The following is a 20,500-nucleotide window of genomic DNA, read 5'->3' as shown; positions in this document are numbered from 1 at the left end:
ACAAAAATACCAAATAGCTAACTCTGAATATGTCCCCCCAAGTGTGCTGGAGCCCCCCCTTCCTTCCTGGCACCCCCAAAGACCCAAGTTTTCCCTCCTGAAGGCTCTTTTGGAAGGTCTACTTCGCACAGCCTCTCCCACCAACATCTGGCCTTCTGAGACTTCTTCAGGGGTCTAAGAACAGGGTATTGAAAGCAGCCCCTCGTGTCTCACTGGAAGGCCTTCAAAAGTGGGACCGATCCGAGTGGGACAGGTCAGCAAGACATCTTTGCGCTCCATGAAGAAGTACCAATAAGACCTAGACGCAACCACAAAACAAGGCCACTTCGCAGATAAGGAGGGCCCACCTGGAGTTGTCCAAACAGGCACCGCAGACCTGCCTCTCCCCCCACCCGGCCAGGAGGCGCTGCGCCACCCCCAAGGCAGCGGACGCCGCAGCCACCGACCTTCACGTAGCAGTAATAGTGCCCGGCGTGGCAGCTGTAGCCCGAGTGCACGAGGACCGCGTACAGCCCGTACATGACGGGCTCGCCGCTGCTCTGCGACATGTACGGGCGGATGTTCAGGAACTCTGGGTAGCCCACATCCTGTTGGAAGAGCCAAGGAACAGGCAATCACACTTCATCAGTGACAGTAAGTGTCAACTCGCCCTCCCCATCAGTGGGTCTTGAACTATGTGGGGTGACAGACGCGCAAAGCTGAGGCCAGAGCCTCCTCTGGTCAGTGATTTAAAAAGAAAGCAGAAAACACATCCTTTTTAAGGGAGCTTCTCTGAGAAACTCTTACTTTATTGTCCTGTCAAGCGATTTACGGTCTCCTGTCTTGGCCGTACGCCCAGACTGGTTCTCTTGCTACCTGGGTCCCACGTGCCGAAGGAGAAGAGCTGTTCGTTCTCCCTCCCGCCCCCAAGCAGAAGACTTTGAGGGGAAGGCAGGGGGAAGGGCAGGAACCCAGGGCTTCAGAAAAATAGGCTGACTCCATATGGGCAACTGCAACAGCAGGTTAAAATTTTAATGGATCAGAACAAAGGTCATGCCAAAGTTTATTTCAGGAATGAACAATCTTTCATAAGAAAATACTATCAAAAGTGAGCCTTGAATGACAAGGGTATACTGGACTGCAATCACTGCCTGTGCTCATACAGACTTTTAAAAAAAAATGAGGCACAATTTACATGGAGTGAAACACACAGCTCTTTGACAAGTTTACAGTCTGCTGAGTTCTGACCTGTCTCCACGGATGGTAACCCACGCTCCATTCTAGAGACAGACACGGACCCAGAACATCCTTCCTCTCCAGTGAATGCCCCCATCCTGGGGCCCCTGTTCTGAGCCCATGACCAGTGGTTACTGCTGCCTGTTCCTGGGATTCGTATAGTTGGTACCTCGTCATGCTATTCATCAGCATGTCTTTTCTCATCTATTGACAATCTCAGAAATCTTAAAGGCAAACACACCCAGTAGGTTCAGGAGCCCCAGTCTAGTCTTGCCAGACACAGGGCTAAAATCAAACAGACTAGTGTCTCTCATGGAGAAGGCAATGGCACCCCACTCCAGTACTCTTGCCTGGGAAATCCCATCAACGGAGGAGCCTGGTGGGCTGCAGTCCATGGGCTCGCTAAGAGTCGGACACGACTGAGCAACTTCCCTTTCACTTTCCACTTTCATGCACTGGAGAAGGAAATGGCAACCCACTCCAGTGTTCTTGCCTGGAGAATCCCAGGGACGGGGGAGCCTGGTGGGCTTCCGTCTATGGGGTCGCATAGAGTCAGACACAACTGACGTGACTTAGCAGCAGCAGCAGTGTCTCTCAAACTGTGTTCTAATGGCAAACTGGTTCCAGGAGGTACTATGATGAAATGTGAGCTCCTCTGGGCAGAAGCAACGTGACCTCACTTAGCACTGATCATCTCCCCTGATTTCCTGGAGCCTCGCATGGCACAGTGCAATGTAAACCGTGCGTGTCAGTAAAATGGAGGAATGAGCAACTCCCTCAACAACTGAGTCTAGGAAATTCTTCATAATAAATTCCTGGGAGATTCAAAACACAACACAGCTTAATAAAGGCTCTGAGAAGGCCTGCAATTAAAAACAACTGTTTTAGGGGCTTCCCTGGTGGCTCAGTGGTAAAGAATCTGCCTCCCAATGCAGGAGACCTGGGTTCAATCGCTGCTCTGGGAAGATTCCACATGCCATGGAGCAACTAAGCCCATGTGCCCCACCTATTGAGCCTGTGCTCTTGAGCCCAAGAACCTCAACTACTGAGCTCACGTGCCGCTGCAATGAGAAGTCTAAGCACCGCAACTAAAGAGGAGCCCCTACTCCCCACAACTAGAGAAAAGCCCAAGCGGCAACAAGACTCAGCACAGCCAAGATAAATAAATAAAACGAATAATAAAAAAAAAAGAAAAGAATTATTTTAACGTCAGTTGGCATTTACCCAAGCTCAGATGAACACAGAACGTCTTTCAGAGTACCATGCCACCGTCCTGCAGAACAGCAGTTTGGGAAATGCTGACCTGAACAAGCTCCCGCCCGCCACCAGTGAGGACACCGAGCTGAGACAAGCGCCTTGCCTGAAATCACACAGCTGGGCTCTACCAGCTGAGAACAGGTCTTCAGACCCTTATGAAACAAGGCACCGTCTCCTGCAGCGCCACTCGGCAGCAAGTCTTTACTCTACACTCCACAGTGCAGCACAGCACGGAGCTGCACCTGCTCTGGGGACAAACAGGACACGGGAGATGGGCGCTACAGAGTGCAGCGTTCATCACCTCGATTCTTAAGGCCACCTGGACCCTCCGTTGCAGGAACGCCCTAAGCACAAGCAGAGTGTGGGGGAAAAAAAAAGATGTTTTTGAACCTGACTGCCTAACAATCATTTAGGGATTTTTGCAGAAATGCAGGCTCCTGGGCCCTGGCTTCCTGAGACTTGAATCTACTCTCTCTGAAACAGAGCCTGGAATCTGAATTTTAGAAAGTGCCGACCATGAGTTCCAGGGCACTTGCTCGAGGGCTCACCTTGGTGATCTTCCCCCCACTGAAGTTGGCAAAACGCTTGAGCGATAGCGTTAGGACGTTGGAGGTCCGATGGATGGTGAACCGCTTGCTGGCTGGAACCTTCTTTTTGCATCTGTGAGGAAGGGGGGAGGAGGAGCCATCAGCCTGTGCCCGAGGACCGCTGTCCTCACACAGGGCTCGGGTCCGAAGGGTTTTAAATTTTTATTTATTTGGCTGCATCGGGTCTTAGGGGCAGCAAGTGGGAGCTTCCGTTGTGGTGTGAGGATGCTCTAGTTGTGGCACAAGGGCTTAGCTGCTCTCAGGCAGGTGGGAACCTTAGTTCCCCGACCAGGGATGGAACCCCCGTCCCTTGCACTGCAAGGCAGATTCTTAACCACTGGACCAGGGAAGTCTCCGGAGGCCTACTCTTTAACAAGGAGTCTTCTTGAATGAGAAGAAACAGTCGTGGCTGTCGCAGCTGCCACTCATGTGGCACTTACTCTGACCCTTAAAAACCAAGTTAGCGCCACTTAAGGAAAGGAAAGCAGCAGCAGGACAAGGACTAGAAAGAAGGTGGAGACTCTAACATGAAGACGAAGTGCTCTTCCCACCGGGAGACTAAGTCAGATGCGTGGAAAAATAACGGGGCTAACACAGGAAACAACAAAGAAGGTGGAGACTCTAACACGAAGACGAAGTGCTCTTCCCGCCGGGAGACTAAGTCAGATGCGTGGAAAAATAACGGGGCTAACACAGGAAAAAACAAAGGCAAGCAGATGTGGCCAAGAGATAGACAGACAGGCAGGAAATCACTGAAAGCAAAGCCAGAAGAAGAGGAAATGAAGGGGGAGAAGAGAGAGGCCAAAGTGAACAGCATCTAGAGCTGAGGGCGTGAACCGAGAGGGACAAAGAGCAGGGTTCTGGCACAGAATCATAAACCTAAAAACACACAGGGAGACAAACTTTCTTTAGTGATTATGGCTTTTAATGATCTGGTTATAAGGTAACACACCCACACACTGAGACTATACAACCCTAAAGAGAAGGATCAGAGTCATGTCTGCTGAAATGGAAAAATACCGAGGACCACTCAAGTCCAAAACAGAAGCCGCAGAGCATGGCTCATCGAGGCGGCAGGATGCCTCCACATGCAATCACCCCACTTCTGGGCCTCAGTTTTTCTTCCTGTGGAATGGGGTAACAACAGGCCTTGCCTCACACGCGTGTGCACGTGAGCCCCTCAGAACAAGAGGCCAGTCCAGGTAAGTGCCACATGAGTGGCAGCTACGACAACCGTGACTGTCTCTTCATCTGTGCTGTTTCGAGGCCTTTAGTTTTAAGACGTCGGAGAAGGCAATGGCAAGCCACTCCAGTACTATTGCCTGGAAAATCCCATGGATGGAGGAGCCTGGTAGGCTGCAGTCCGTGGGGTCGCTAGGGGTCGGACACGACTGAGCGACTTCACTTTCACTTTTCACTTTCCACTTTCACACATTAGAGAAGGAAATGGCAACCCACTCCAGTGTTCTTGCCTAGAGAATCCCAGGGACGGGGGAGCCTGGTGGGCTTCCGTCTATGGGCTCACACAGAGTCGGACACGACTGAAGTGACTTAGCAGCAGCAGCAGTTTTAAGACGTATTACACCACTCAAGAATGTGGACGGTGGTCAAGAGTTCCCTGGCGGTCCAGAGGTTACAGCTCAGCGCTATCACTGCTGCGGCCTGAGTTCAACCCCTGCTCGGGGAACCGAGATCCCACAAGCCACGAGGCTTGACCAAAAAGAGAGAGAATGTGGATGGCGGTCACCTGCGAGGGAGGGGACGGCAGCTGGGTCAGGTTAGGTGACGTATTTTACCTTGCTGGCCGGCTTGATCTTTTTTGGTCATGATCAAACCGAAACTTACTTTGCACACATATAGGCATTCTCTCCGCTCAGGACATCTGGTTTCACAAAATGTTCCAGAGCACGCACGATGTTTGCAGCTTGCTGAGAAGGACAGAAACAGGGAGTACAGTGAACAGCGGAAGAAAAAGGCTGACTCCAGAAATGCCAAATGTCAGGTCTTTTTCAGGCTGAGGCAGCAGATCACGGCACTTCACTTGCCTAAGAATTGGCCTGCTTGCTGCTGCCTTCTGGGAGTCAGAGCATCCCATCACAGAGACAACAGGGAGCCAGGCTGTTACTCTTTCTCTGTGGACCGGCATCACAGCCACAGGGGTTTATCACGGCCGTGGGGGGTCTGATCCAAACCTCAGGCTAAGGTGAGCTTGGCTCCGGCAGCCTCAGAGCAGGGACAGAGGAAGGCTGCTTGGAATTGTGCGCCCTCTGTGTGGAAGCTCCACGCACCACGCGGGCCTCCCTGCTCAAGCCCTGCATTCAGTGGGGTCGCTACTCACATCTGAGAGCACAAAACTGTCTTTTTTTTAAACCCTTTTTTGGAGAAAGAAAAAAAGGAACACAGAGGAAGATGGCTAAAAGGAAACACACAAAAATGGAGAATTCCAAGTATCTCTTTCCTGATCTATTTGGATCACATGCCCTGGTCAGTTTTCCTGTTTTGGGTTTTCTGCCCTCTGGCCTCCCCATCCCAATGCAAATGAACATTGATCAGCATAAGGTGTGTACCCGGATTTCCAGCGCCACATCCAAATAGGGGTCGTAGGTGTCCGAGACGCTCTTGCACATGGAGCACTTCACTGCGAGAGAATGAGGGGACAGTGGGGTGGTGCTTCGCCCCACCACCCCCAGGTCACCCAGGTTTCAAGTAGGAGAACTGGAGGCATGCTCCCAGCTCCCCGAGATCCCAGGACGGGAAGTGCTCAGGAGGAAAAGAGGGCAAACCCTGAGAAGCCTGGCAGGCCTGGCCAGGGGCGCTCACCCCCACCCCAAGGGCAGCAGCCACATCTGATTAACTACGGAGTCCAAGGAAAAGCAACACCAGCGTGTCTACAGGCTCTGGATTCTTTGCTCCTCCAAACCCCTTCCCAGGAAGGCTGCAGCGGGGCACAGACCAGGCTGGAGGCCTCGGGGGCCTGGCGGGTCGGCCTGGGCGCCGACATGAAGCATTTCGGGTTAATACGCTAATCCCTGGCAAGAAGGGACACAGGACGTTTCTCCACTTACCCCGAGATCGGAGGTAGCCTCCAAAAATCTGATGGACCAGGGTTGTAGCCTGCGTCTGACGATCCAACCTGGAGAAAGGCCATGGCCTTCAGGCAGAGGACAGGGGCCGAGAAACAGGTGGGCACCCTGCCAGGCCCCGTCCCATCACCCACTCAGCGGTGGCTCCACCCGGAGATCTCCTTCAGAGCAGCCACCTCCTGTGTGACGCCCTCTCAGCAGGTGGCCTCACCTCCCAGCGGGAGCAAGAGGCCTGATGGACCTGCAGGCCACCCCTGCCTCAGTGCCCCCTGCTCCCGCTCCAGCTCTGCCCTCAGTCCTGCGTGGGCACCATGCTTTCTGCAGGCTGCATGCCTGCTGCTAACTCTGCTCCTCTCTCCGCAGGCGGCCCCTTCCCACCCCCTGCAGAACGAGCCAGGGTGCCCTGGTCTCAGCCTCCCGTCCGGGCCACGTGACTGTTCACGGCTGTGCTGCCCACACATGGGCAGCGGGCTAAGAAGTACAGCTCCAAAACACACGGGGGCCACCACTGGGTCAGCAGAGTTTTGCTCTGTCTGCAAAGCTAGGAAACAAAAAATCAACTGCCACCATCTACTGTCATCAGCACTCATCAGAGGAGGGACATCATGAGTCCAAAATCCTGCAAGGACAGAGCTTCAGATGCACCCAGACCCTCTGGGTGGGATGCCCCCAGGACAAGAGCAGCCGTCAGGACAGGAGCCCGGAGGACCCCAGACCGCCTGGGTGGGATGCCCCAGAACAAGAGGAGCCGTCAGGACAGGAGCCCGGAGGACCCCAGACCCTCTGGGTGGGATGCCCCCAGGACAAGAGCAGCCGCCAGACAGGAGCCCCAAGGACCCCAGGCCCTCTGGGTGAGATGCCCCTGGGACAACAGGAGCCGTCAGAACAGGAGCCCGGAGGACCACACAGGGACATACTCTTGGGATGCAGGGACAGTGCAGACATGCAACTACCCAGAAGCAGGGCAGCAGAGCCAGATCAAGAAGCTATCTGAGACACTGCCACCAAGCATCCCACCCGAGACTGAGGGCGGCGGGAGGAAACGGGAGGGATGAAGGGACCCAAGGCCTGTGTGGCACCTCCTATGAGCAGAGGCTCCTGGGAGTCCTGGCAGCTGGATGTGGCTGGGAGGCAGCCCCCGCGACAGCAAAGGCAGACAGGCTTCTTGGGGGGCTGGGGAGGCAGGGCAACGGCAAAAAGGAGTGTTCTGAATAAGAAAGAAAAAAATACCAAGGCTACACTACACGCCCCTTCTGAGTCTGGAGAAGAGCCACCCAACCCCAGCGTGCGTTTCGCTGCACGGCCAGAAGGGGGCGCCTGAAGTAAGAACCGGGCCAGTCGCCAAATCCTCATTAGGATCCGAAAGCTATGACGCTGCCAGTACAAAATGAGAACCAGCCCCTGGGGGCAGCACAAAGCAGGAACAGTCAGTGACAAAACTCCGGGGTGAACTGAAGACCCCAAACGAGTGCATGGGGAGATGGAAGACCACTGTGAACAAGCCTTAAAACTAACATAACATGACCAAAAGGAGAGAAAGTTCACTGAACACTGGAAAAGAAATGAGGACTGAACTTCGAGGAGCCCATGGAGGAGGGACTGAGGGGCACAGGAAAGGGAAGCGCGGGGTGTGTGTGTGTGTCTGTGTGTGTCAGTGTCAGTGGGTGTGAGGGTCAGTGTGTGTCAGTGTGTGTCTCTGTGAGTCAGTGTGTGTGCTGTCAGTGTGTATGTGTGCATGCGTGTCAGTGTGTGTGCATGTGTGTTGGGGACAGCTGAGATGCTAGACCACCAAGAGCCCACAAGAAACACTCCCAGGAATTAAAGGGAAAAGGGACCTCTAACACCAGCAAAAGCAATGCCAGCTTGTTTTCCTGAGGGGAGGGTCACTTCCCAGCCAGAGTGAGGTCACCGCAGACAGACGCCTTCACCGGGAGACAGGTCAGGTTCAACTCCATCAGTCTCATCCTCCGAAACAGAGGTTTCCCATCCTCACGGCTACAACTCAGCTTAACCTTACGGCTACAACGTCCTTAACCTGAAGGACGTTCCAGACATGACTCCTCAGCCATACTTTCAGAGTCCAGGACTCAGTTTCATTCCAAGTCCAGGCAGCACTTCCTGACTGCTCTCAACTGAACCCACAAACCCAGGAATACAAAAACATTCTTGACAGCAGCTGTTTCACAAAAGGAACACTGGTCTATGCACGCAAATTTGGGCCTCAAAAATCATCATCTCCTTACCCTCGAGTTTTCCTGCAGACTTTCAAGTTCTTGCCTAGACATTATGCTTCCCACTGTCCCATCCTTGGGAACAAAATGACAAGGCAGTTTTAAAAAGATGGGGAGAGTCACCGTCAGTAGTAGAAGGTCCTTGGAGATATCTGTTAGAGCATGTCCCTCTGCAAGGTGCTGGGGCAGAGACGCCGCCACCTGACCTGCAGCAGGGAAGGCCCTTTCCGGGGAAGCAGTGGATCCACTGCTGGAGTGCTCAGAGGCCCAGTGTGGACGTCCACAGAGGCAGCTTGGGGGGAGGGGAGCACGTACTTGGCACAGCCGCTCAGGCAGGCCTTCTGCATGGCGTCAATGGTGTACCGCAGAAACTCGTGTGCATCCTCCTGGTTCCCAAAGCGGAAGTGCCGGGCGATCTCTAGGGAGGGAAGGAAGAAGCGTCAGGCCAGCAGAGAAGAGCCCCCACCTTCTCTTTGAACGTCCCATTCCTGCTGGTCTCGTGGCCATCTCTTAGTGCACCCAGGACTAAACCCAAGTGAGGAAACGGAGCCCTGTGTGACGCCCTACGTCCCAGGCACCTCCCTGATGGCAGTTATCTTCCCAGTGAGACCCTCTACATGTAACAGAAAGCACGAACAGACGCCCAGCAGTAAGGATATGAGCTCCACTAATTAAGCTGGCTTTCCAGGAGCCAATTATAGACCATGGCAGACCAATTATAGACCGTGTAGGTCCAATACAACATACATAGGCTTTAAAAACCAATGGGTGGGCTTCCTGGTGGTCCAGTGGTTAAAAATCTGCCTGCCAATACGGGGGACACAGGTTCAATTCCTGGTCCAGAAAGATCCCACGTACCATGGGCAACTAAGCTCATGCGCTGCAACAACTGAGCCCGAGCTCTAGAGCCTGCGGACCCCAACTACTGAGGCTCATGCACCCTGGAGCCCATGCTCAGCAACAAGAGAAGCCACTGCAAGAAGCCCACACGCTGTAACCAGAGAGTAGCTCCCACTCGCCACAACTTAAGAAAACCTGCGAGCTGCAACGAAGACCCAGTGCAGCCCGATAAACAGGTAAATACATAAAATAAAACAACAGCAACAACACTAAGGGCCCACCTCTGCCAAGCAAAACAGAAACCTGGCTTTCACGGCACGTGGACCCTGGTCCTCAGATGCTGAGCAAAGGCCTCACAGCATTTCCTCACCTACCTCCCCATCCAAAACACAGACCCTGGCCTGGCTGAACCTGCAGGATCTTGGGGGAAGGGGTTGGGGGTGGGGGGTCATCACCGGCTGGCATGGACTGCCCCATGTCCATCTGGCCCAGGGCCAGCTTTAGTCTGCTCCACTCTGCACGAGGCCTCCAGGTTCACCCCCCATCCCCGCCGCCCGCCCCCAGCACCCCCTGGCAATGCCGCCCTCCCCAGGAGGAAGCCGCTCTCACTTCGCAGGTCACGGATGAAGGACACGGGCTTGATGGCGTTGCCGCTGTTGGCGAAGGCCTGGATGATGTGGTTCTGCATGACGCACAGCATGCAGAAGCTACCCTGGTGACCTGTGGGCGTGGACAGGCGGTCACGGTAGGGCCCCAGGAGCTCCCAGGAGAGCTGACGACACAGACTTCTGGCTGGCAGAGAGCAGAGCCCCCCAGTCCACCCAAGCCCTGCAAGGCTGGCGGCACCTGGGAACCCGTCTCTCTGTGAGACCCAGCCCAAGAAGTGTGAGCTGCCAAGCTTGGTTGAGAACGTATCCTCTGACCTGCAAATCGCATCACATGGTCAATGGCAGAGAACATTTTGGGCTTCCTGACAGATACCCCCTTCGCTCCCTCTTCAGTGTGGGAACCTCTGCTCTGCTGCCCCCAGGAGACATCAGAGCTCAGCCAGCTCCGGGGAGACCCCAGGTACCTGCTCCCTCAGTCTACCTGCCCCGACTCTGCGGCTCTGCTGCCCCAGGGGACACCTACATGGAGGCGGGACTGGTCGGTTGCTGGTCAGATGGTGCCCCCAGGCTGGGCCAGCCCCCTCGCTGGGGAGAGACTATTTGCTCCCCCAGGCATTAGGCGAGACAGTGCTACACTTCTCTCTGTGTGCGTGCTCAGTCATGTCTGACTCACTGTGACCCCATGGACTGTAGCCTGCTCCTCTGTCTGTTGGATTTCCCAGGCAAGAATACTGGAGTGGGTTGCCATTTCTTCCTCCAGAGGACCTTCCTGGCTCAGGAAGTGAACCTGCATCTCTTCTGTCTCCTGCACTGGCAGGCAGATTCTAGCTACACTTCTAATTATGAACTATCTGAAGAGCAAAGACAACACCCCATCTTAGGTGATTTTTAAGTCAAGCAGAGGTGTGACAGCTGAACTCCCCTCTCAGCCTCTCACACCCCCGTTTCCCACACCCTCTATCCGTCCTTTGACCTCTGGCAGCAGGGACCCGCACCCTAACTGGGTCAGCGCTGTTCCCAGTCATGCGGTCACTCTACTCCACACGTGGCACGCACCAGCGTACCGCAGCTGCACGTTTAAGCTCACTTTCTATGAACTGTACTAAGCTGCCCTTTAGCCCTCCCTCCAGACCACAGTTCATCCACACAGCCCCCTACTCACTCATGTCAACCCCCACCTCTTCCTGCAGTCACAACGCTGGGGTAAATGGTCCCGTACCCACCTCCTGTATGTGCGTGGGTTTCTCTAAGGCGCACACCTACAAGATACACTTCTGGGTCCAAAGGCGAGCACATGTCTAGCTCTATAGGACACTGCAAGCTCAAATACAGTGTACGACCTTCCCAAAGAGATCCAACCAGGGAGCAGACCTGGGCACTGCGAGCCCAGAATCCTAACCACTGGACTGCCGGGGAATTCCCCCCAACTTCCAATCTGTCTATGACGTCTGCTGCAGGAATATATTTTCAACCAAGGAGCGTCACTCCCTCCTCTTGTCTCCTGCGTCACTGCTCTGGCCGGGACCAGCACATCAAACATCAAACACAAGTGCACAGAGCGGCCCTCCTTGCTTCTCTCCTTACTTTAAAAATGTGCTTCTGGTATTTTCCTAATTGGAATGTTTTGTAGTTTTTGCTAGACACCTTTTATAAACTTTAGGAAAAATCCTTTCTGTTGCTACTGTGCTAAGAGTTTTCTTTTAATCATAATTTTTTTTGGGGGGACATCTATTTTCAAGTGACCTTTCTCTCTTTATCTATTAATAAAGTGAAAGCAACTAAGGTAGCAAGATTAACAGTCACATACATAGAACCTGAGGATTCCCTAGTGGCTCAGATGTTAAAGAATCTGCCTGCAATGTGGAAGACTAGGGTTCGATCCCTGGGTTGCAATGATCCCCAGGAAAAAATAATGGGCTATCTGCTCTACTATTCTTGCCTGGAGAATCCGATGGATAGAGGAGCCTGGCAGGCTACAGTCCATGAGGTCGCAAAGAGTAGGACACGACTAACACTTTCATGTAGAACTTACGGTGTGCCAAGGACTATTCTAAGCACTTTATGTAATTTTAAGTTTTATAAAAACACTACGAAGGCGATATTATTACTTTGCAGATGAAGGACAGATCAGGTAATTTTCAAGGACGCACAGCCACTGGGTGGCAGAACCAGGATGTAAACCAGGCAGGCCGGCCTCGGGGGTGTTCCGTAGCTGCTGTGCTCCACTCGCTCCACAATTACACGTGGAGACTGCCTGACATGAAAACATCCCTGCGTTACTTTGATGAACACAAGCTGCTCACAGTGCTTACAAGACTACTGAACTTGCTGGTATTTTACCTAGAATTTTTACATATATATTCAGGAATGAGATGAGACTATAATTTTTCTTTCTCGTATTGTGCTGGTTTAATTTTGTTACCCAAATCCAGAGAACCTCACTGAATGAGCTAGGAAGTTTCTCTTTTTCTTTCACTCTGGAAGAGGTTGTGAAGCATTGAAATGACTTGTTTCTTAAAAGTTTCAATAAAACTCACTCGTCAACTGTCTCAGTCCAGTGTTTTCTTCGGGGGGGGAAAAAGTTAACCACTGATTTAATTTTGTTAATGGTCGAAAGGCTAGTCAGATTTTATGTTCTATCCTGTTTGGCGAAGTTATCTTTTTTTTCATCTTTAGTTTACTGATACTCAATTTCCACTTCAGAGCACGTTTTATGATGCACGTAAGATGGTGCTTATAATGGATGCGATAACTGAATGTACATGTTTTGGAGGTCTTTTCCAAAAGCCCTTTTTGCTGTTTAGGTGATTCTTTTCAGATCAGTTTAGAGACCATTACTCTACCTGGATTCTCTTTCACTGCCCGTCCTGCAGCCGGCACACCTCAAATTTAGGATATATCAGTCACTACGCAGCATGAACCCGACTCCTAAATCTGGCCTGGGCTAAAGATAGCAGCACCATGAGAACACAGTTTGTCCAAATAAGAGAAAGCCAGGTCTTGAGCACCCACAGCAGCCCCATGGCAAGGGCACGCTCAGAGCCGCACGTGTGCAACAGCCCGCCCCAGCCCCGCGCTCACTCACAGCCCCGCGTGTGCTCCTTGGAGAGCAGGTAGTTGGCCAGGGGCGGCGTGTAGGTCAAGCACTGCACGGTGGAGTTGAGGAAGCAGGTGTTGCCGAGGTTGTGCAGACCGGCGCCCACGCGGTACACGCGCCCCCAGCGCAGCGACAGCCGCTCCACTGGGAAGAGCACCTTCTGGGGCGCGGGGACCCCATCGCTGCAGCTCTCAAAGGCGTGCTCGCTGCCTGGAGTCGGGGGGACGGGAGAGAGGAGGGTCTGATGTCCGAGCCCCAGCACACTCCGCAGGCACGCGCTCAGGAGGCAGCGTCTGGGGGTACCTGAGTCCCCACTCCAGAGCCCAGGAGGAAGCCTGTGACCCCATGGCTCTCCCTGACGGCCCTGGCCTGGAGCCCCAGAGCCCCTCTGTGGACAAGCTTTCGAGGACAGCTGGAGTCAGCAGGCCCTAGCGCTGACCCCACCCACGTAGCCTTCTAGTTTCCAAGCCCTGTTCCTGAACCTCTCAAGACAGAGTTCTCTCTGACCAACCCTATCCTGTTACTTCTGCGGCTAAAACCTACTGGCCCCACGCCCGACACTCATAGCTGACCACACTGTGTTTCTATTCCCACTACCGGTCAGTGTTTCGTCCCTCCGCCTGTCAGCACACGGCCGGGCCCTCTCGGCACCACCCTCTGCGTCTGTACCCTGTCTCCGGGCTGGCGGTTCATCTCCGCTCCGGTGGCACCCGGCTCCCTCCGTCCTGGGGTTCAGCAGCACGTATTTGCTCTTCAGTGACTCCAGCTGGTAGGAGAAACTCTTGCTGGCCGGCTCAAACTCCAGCTTCTGCAGAAGGACCTTCTTGGCAGAGGCGGCCAGAAGCTTCCCCAGCTCCCCATCGTCAGCCGAGTCCCTGCGGCCAGGCTTGAGGGCTTCCTTCAGTTTGTCCACGATGGGCATGGTGCATCACTGGGGGACAAGGAGGAACACAGAGCAGCGGGTAAGCGGGCCCCGGGAGCAGAGCATCCCTTCTCTGACAACTCCCCCTGGGCCTGAGGGGTGGGTCCCTTCTCTGACAACCCCCTCCTGGGCCTTAGGGATGGGTCCCACCATGAAAGCAGCTCTGGATCGGCCACCAACCCTACAAAGCAAGCGGAAGACACGAGACCGCTGAGACACAGCAGCATCCACGCCTCTCCTCTCAAAACAGACAAAGTGCCTCCGCCAATAGCACTAAATGGACAGACCTCCCCCAGGAGGTCAGACTACCCTCTTGATGTCATCTCTTCAAGAAGTAGCATGAAGTAGGGACTTCGGTGGGCCAGTGGTGAAGAATCTGCCTGCCAATGCAGGGGACACGGGTTTGATCCCTGATCCAGGAAGATCTCACACTCCTCGGGGCAACTAAGCCCCTGTGCCATAACTACTGAGCCTGTGTGATGCAACTATTAGCGTGCTGCAAAAGTAATTGCGGTTTTGCATTGTTGCACTTTGCTGTTTGATACTGGAAATACATTCTTACATAAATGTGATTATACATAATTTTAATGCACATTTCTCGCTTTCTGGTTTTTTTGCTAATGAATTAAATTATTTGCTGTTTATTTTATATTTTAGACTACAGAAATGTTAGACAAAAAGCAAAATCAAGCAGTTTTTTAATTCACATTCAAAATGGGTCATAAAGCAGCAGAGACAATTCGCAACATCAACAACGCATTTGGCGCAGGAACTGCTAACAGATGTACAGCACAGTGGTGGTTCAAGAAGTTTTGCAAAGGAGACAAGAGCCATGATGATAAGGAGAGTGGTGGCTGGCCATTGGAAGGTGACAATGACCAATTAAGAGCCAACAACAAAGCTGCTCCTCTCACAAATACACAAGAGGCTGCCTAAGAGCTCAACATTTCAGCATTTGGAACAAACTGGAAAGGTGAAAAAGGCTCAGTAGGTGGATGCCTCATGAGCTGACTGGAAATAAAAAAAAATGTCATTTTGAAGTGTCCTCTTATTCTTCACAACAACGAACCATTTCTTGATTGGATTGTGAAGTGCGATGAAAAGTGGATTTTCTATGACAACCAGCAACCATCAGCTCAGTGGGTGGACCAAGAAAAAGCTCCAAAGCACTTCCCAAATTCAAACTTGCACCAAAAAAAGGTCACGGTCACTGGTGGTCTGCTGCTGGGTCTGATCCACTACAGCTTTCTGAATCCCAGTGAAACCATCCCATCTGAGAAGTATGCTCAGCAAATCGATGAGATGCACCAAAAACAGCAACGCCTGAGGCCATCACTGGTATAACAGAAAGGGCCTGATTCTTCTCCATGACAATGCCCGACCGCATGTCACACAACCAACGCTTCAAAAGTTGAACGAATTGGGCTACAAAGTTTTGCCTCATCCACCACATTCACCTGACCTCTTACCAACTGACTACCACTTCTTCAAGCATCATGACAACATTTTGCAGGGAAGATGTTTTCACAACCAGCAGGAGGCAGAAACTGCTTTCCAACAGTTTGCTGAATCCGGAAGCAAGGATTTTTTATGCTACAGGAATAAACAAACTTATTTCTCATCAGCAAAAATATGTTGATTCTAAGGGTTCCTATTTTGATTAATAAAGATGTGGTTAAGCCTAGTTATAATGATTTAAAATTCACGGACAGAAACTGCAATTACTTTTGTACCAACCTAATACTAGGCCGACACACTGCAACAACTGAAGGCCATAAGCTAGAGCCTGTGCTCCGCAACAAGAGAAGCCACTGCAATAAGAAGCCCGCGCACTGCAACTAGAGAGTAGACCCCGCTTGTGCAACTAGAGAAAACCGGCATGCAGCAATGAAAAATAAAATACATACATAAAATTTAAATAAAAAGAAAGAAATACCATCAAGTGACTCTGGACATCATGCCTGGTATAATTTCCCTCAAAGGGCCACCACGTGGGCCTAGTGTCTGCTCAAAACCAGGGATATGCTAATTCTTGCAAGACACTCTGGTCACACACACAAATCCACGTAATAAAAGAATTCCCAAGGTGAGCGAGATAAGGATACCCCTGTGTTCAGACCCACAGTCTTCAAAACTAAGAAGGCCATGAGCCTGAAGGGGCCACCAAACACAAGAAAGGAGGCTGGTCCAAACTGGGATGTGCTGGAAGTGTAAAGTATATGGACTTCGAAGACTCAAGTTTGCAAATGCGAAATGTCTCAGTAATTTTAAGACTGGTTATATGCCAAAATGTACTTTATATTTTACTCATTTATTTATGGCTGCTCTGTGTCTTGTCTTTCACGGACTTTCTCTAGTTGTGGTGAGCAGGGGCTACGCTTCAGTTGCGGAGCACGGGCTTCGCACTGCAGTGGCTTCTCCTGCTGCGGAGCACGGGCTCTAGGCCCTCGGGTCGCAGCAGCTGTGGCTCATGGGCGCTAGAGCACCGGCTCAGTAGTTGTGGCACACCGGCTTAGTTGCTCCACAGCACTGGGGATCTTCCTAGACAAGAGATTGAACCCATGTCCCCTGCACTGGCGGGCTGATTCTTAACCATCAGACCACCAGGGAAGCCCTGAAATGATCATATTTTATGTATACTGGGTTAAATAAAATTCATTTCACCTGCTTCATTTTCTAGTGTGGCCAATGTAAAACCCGATGATGCCTGTGGCTCGCGTTATCGGACAGTGTTTGTGCAGACTATCTTTTTTAGAAGTGAGAGAGGAGACAAATGACAGTGACAGGACCAGAAAAGTGTACACGAGACACCGAAGCTTGAGGCGGTGGAGCAGGCAAGGGCGTGGGGGCGGCTCGGCCTCTGGAATGCCTGCGTTATTCCATCTCGGGTTAGCCATAAGCTCCAGGGAAAAAATATCACTGTGACTCCCAGAGCCTATTCTTTATAAAATAGGACTAAGAACAGCATTAAAGGTGTCTGTGAGGTTAATGAGGAGACACACGGGATAAGAGCTGAGTGCTAGCTGAGGAACCGCAGTGTAACAAACCAGAAACCCCTACCACCCCTGACTGCTACACATGGACCGACCACTTTTCCTCCTCATCCACTACCCTCAACCATCTGGCCAAAGCTCAAAGACTATCTGAGTTACAATTAGATAAAAAGTTCCTCACACGACTCACAGAAAAAAAAGATGACTCCCTTGGGTATGTGGTCTCTGGCTGGACCCAGGAGACCCAACTGATCAGATGGACCCAAAACTCCACTGGAGTGAAAAGACTCCCTCCAGCAACTCTGATGAAATCACCCAGATTAAAGTTATGGGGCACCTAATTCTGTATATGGATCAAATTTCTTTTTTATAAAAATTTCTATAGAGAACAGAAATGTAAAAACATTATTAAAAAAAAAGCAAGCACAAGTTCTTTGACATGAAAAAAAATAAAAGAAGCTTTCCTAAGGAGAATTATCTGAGAGCTCACCAAACTGAACAATGGCTACTGGACCACGAGCGGGCTTACCTGGGGTGTCTGAACTCAGGCGTGCTGTTCCTGCAGCGTGGGGTCAGGTGCTTGGCCAGACTGGGTAGGCAAGGTACTGGGCCCTTAAAATCACGTGCTTCCCAGCTTTGGGCCCGTTAAATCATCAGAGCTGCAAGCGTGTTGTCCGGAAGGGGCGTAAGAATCTGTGGGATGAAAGCACACCATATGAAGCCACCTCTCTTCCCAATGTCTCACCAGCCCTCTTCCCTGGATGTGGAGCAGGAAGGCCAACCATCTTCCGCTAACAGTCAGCATTAAGGCAGAAGGAATATGGACAGTGCGAGACAGGAAGAGCGGAGGACAGCTGAGCTAACTAGCTGCAAAGGATTTTGATGGACACAATACGAAAACCCTCCCCTCCACTAGAGACCTTAACCTCCACGCCAGCGACAAGCCCAATGAACAAATATCTCCCCCACACTAGTCAACTCCAACCTCCACTGCATTTGCAAAGAGTAAGAGATAATAGATAATCATCTCCAACTTTCAGTTTTCATGAGCCAGTAAGATTTCAAAAAAAAAAAGAAAAGAAAAAAACAGAACGTGCAATGAGAATTGCCAAATTTTCACTCTAGCCATGTCTGCGGGGTTTTTTTTCCTGAATTACTAACCACAATCACTATGATTACAGAAAATTAAGGTACTTAAAAACTTTTTACTGTGAAAACACTCATATACAATGTAGAGAGAACAGCATAGGGAACCGCCATGCTCCCCTTATTCAGCTTCAATAATTACTGGGTGGGATCAGGCCATTCCTCTCCTGTCCCCATGTTACTTCACAGCAAGTTTTAGATACTACACCATGTCTGATGTCCATAAATAAAAGCATATTAACTCAAAAAAAAAAAAAAAGACACAATGAACATGATCTCCGAATGAAGACAACATGTAAAGATTTTTCTCATGAAAACGCCCTACAATGTCCCTCTTCTTGTCAACATCCCGTACCACTGAGGACTGTCATGGGCAGAGACATAGGTCTGGGAAACTCTTGAAGCTAGAGGATAAGCAGAACTTGGGAGATTTAACCCAATTTCATTTGAGACAAATAACTTAGAGAACACCTACCCTACACAGCCCACTCCTCAATGTGGAGTCAAGAGACTTTGAACAAATCGAATTTTTACAGTTTTGACAGAAAGATGAAACTTCTACATCACCAATCCCACCCGAAACATTAAGCAACAACCTACAAGTGATTTAATCTCCGAGGTGCAGCCACCTAGAGAAAAATGCCCTTGTAATACACCATCAAAAGGCCTCTGATGTACATACCTGGTAACACAACTCTTCAAAACTCTGCAGGATGCTCTTTCCAGCCCACACTTCCCACTGTCCAGGAACGGCTCATACTTAACTGTGCACATTTCTACTTCTATTCAAACAAAGCTTTCTCGATCGCCATTCAAACACATTTTCTCTCCCTCCTCCCTGTAAAAGCACTTTTCCAGCTTAAAGTGCGCTCAAGACTCACAGGGTCAACCACGTGCTGGAGGGGAGGAGTCCCAGAAGCTGGGGCCTCCCTGAGGCACTTTTACAGGGGCCTCTGCAGCAAAGCCAGCACCGGGCCCCAGCCAGGAAAGAGCAAACTGAGTGTCCGTCTCCCCGGAGACCTGATTCTCCACCTCCCTTACAGACAGTGAACTGAGACAGGACCAGGATGTTTTTCCTCTCTCTTCCATCTTTATTTCAGGAGGCTGCTCTAGCTCCGGGAACCTCAGGGGAGACCCAGTACTACCCGACCAAAGAAATGGGTATTTTAAAAACTCACATCTTGAACCCACCCCTTCACCATAACCATGAGAAACGTTATTCTCTTCAGGAGTGAACCTTCCCACGTCTCTTACAAATAAGATAAAGGAATAAGACAGCAGCCCTGCTGCCAACCGAATGCCCTCCCCGATTCTAACTTAAGCCACTCCAAAGAAAATCTGAACCCTGCATAAATGATGCTTCTGTGCGTAACGGCCGTGCCCAACACCGTCACAGGCTGCTGCCTCCTGGCCTCCTGACCGGGCCAGCTCTCCCCTGCACCGCGGGTCGCTCTGGAAGTGCAGGAAAGAGCAGAGAGCAGCCCTGGGGCAGCCCGGACGGAGGGCACACTTCCTGGGCCTCCCCGTGGACTCCCGAGCCCTCGGGGACGGCGCAGCCCTGGGGCCTCCCCGGAGCCCCTCGTGGACCGGCATTTAGGGGCCTCTCCGTGGGCCCCAGAGCCTCTGACGTACGCACGGCCCGAGGGCCTCCCCGAGCCCCTCGCGGACGGCGTAGCTCCGAGGACCCGTGGACCTCCAAGCCCCGCGCAAACACCCATGTCTCCCCCCGAGTGTCCACGGGTGCGCCCCGCGTCAGGCGGCAAACTCCCGGGGGAAGTCCCACAGCCAGCCTGCGCGCCGCCCCAACCCGGTCGCAGCTTACCCGGCCCTCAACTGGCCCGGCTACAGGCCAGCGGCGCTGGCGTCTACTCGGCACGGGCCCCGCACACGCACCATCCGGGTCTCCGGCGCCTCACACACGTGTCACGGCGACTCTTAAAGCAGACGCGGCGTGCGGCCCGCGCGGCGGAACCCCCGAGACGCCCCCGGCGGCTTTAAGAGGCGGTGCTATCTTCCGCCCTAGTCTCTGGGTCCGCCCACAGTCGCTGGACGCTCCCGATACGTCACCTCCCCCATCCCGCGGCCCCGCCAGCCTACGCGATGACGTAAGCACGCAGAGCCGGAGGCGCCCCACCCCTCGCCCGGTGCCTGGCAAGTTCCCGCAGAGCACGTGAAGTGCCTGCTTCCGGGTCTGGCGGACGGGGCGTTCCTTGGGCTGCGCCTCGGGGGCCACTCATTTTCGCCTGCGGTCTCGGCGGTGGCGTAGGGAGGCCGTTTCGTCGCACCCTCCAGAGCATTTAGTGACCGAGACACCGATTGGCCGACAAGAGGGTAGCGGGCCCAGTAAAACCCGAGAGCGGACCGAGAGCTCTTGGGATGACGGGGTCGGGAGTGATGGCATTTGACCTTCACCGTGTCCCGGGCCCTGATCGATTCCCTGACCCCACTCCCTTGCTTCATTTCAGAACCGTCGTCATCCCGTGACAACTGCGTTACGGTTGTGGTTGAATGTTTGCAAACA

At 52.3% G+C, this 20,500-nt stretch overlaps 1 protein-coding gene across 2 annotated transcripts in view; it reads right to left on the bottom strand.

The window, feature by feature from the left end:
* Positions 1–20,006, bottom strand: part of USP36 (ubiquitin specific peptidase 36) — a 31,967-nt gene extending 11,961 nt beyond the window's left edge. The window contains exons 1-11 of one of the 2 annotated variants that reach the window (XM_088829274.1): positions 19,802–20,006; positions 17,363–17,526; positions 13,588–13,849; positions 12,907–13,128; positions 9,823–9,933; positions 8,689–8,791; positions 6,125–6,192; positions 5,627–5,697; positions 4,905–4,987; positions 3,021–3,132; positions 447–587 (exon numbers count right to left, since the gene is read on the bottom strand). In XM_088829274.1, the coding sequence (XP_088685400.1) occupies positions 447–587; positions 3,021–3,132; positions 4,905–4,987; positions 5,627–5,697; positions 6,125–6,192; positions 8,689–8,791; positions 9,823–9,933; positions 12,907–13,128; positions 13,588–13,840 (1,164 nt within the window). In that variant the 5' untranslated portion in view covers positions 13,841–13,849; positions 17,363–17,526; positions 19,802–20,006. The remainder of the gene's footprint in view (positions 1–446; positions 588–3,020; positions 3,133–4,904; positions 4,988–5,626; positions 5,698–6,124; positions 6,193–8,688; positions 8,792–9,822; positions 9,934–12,906; positions 13,129–13,587; positions 13,850–17,362; positions 17,527–19,801) is intronic. The other variant, XM_055408444.2, reaches the window with a different exon arrangement.
* Positions 20,007–20,500: the final 494 nt, after the last annotated feature.

The sequence above is a fragment of the Moschus berezovskii genome, chromosome 20 (genome assembly GCF_049115385.1).
Source record: "Moschus berezovskii isolate FMDL1 chromosome 20, NW_MosBer_1.0, whole genome shotgun sequence".
In the NCBI taxonomy this organism is placed as follows: domain Eukaryota; kingdom Metazoa; phylum Chordata; class Mammalia; order Artiodactyla; family Moschidae; genus Moschus; species Moschus berezovskii.
Note: the sequence above shows the minus strand (reverse complement) of the source record. Positions and strands in the feature narration are given on the sequence as shown.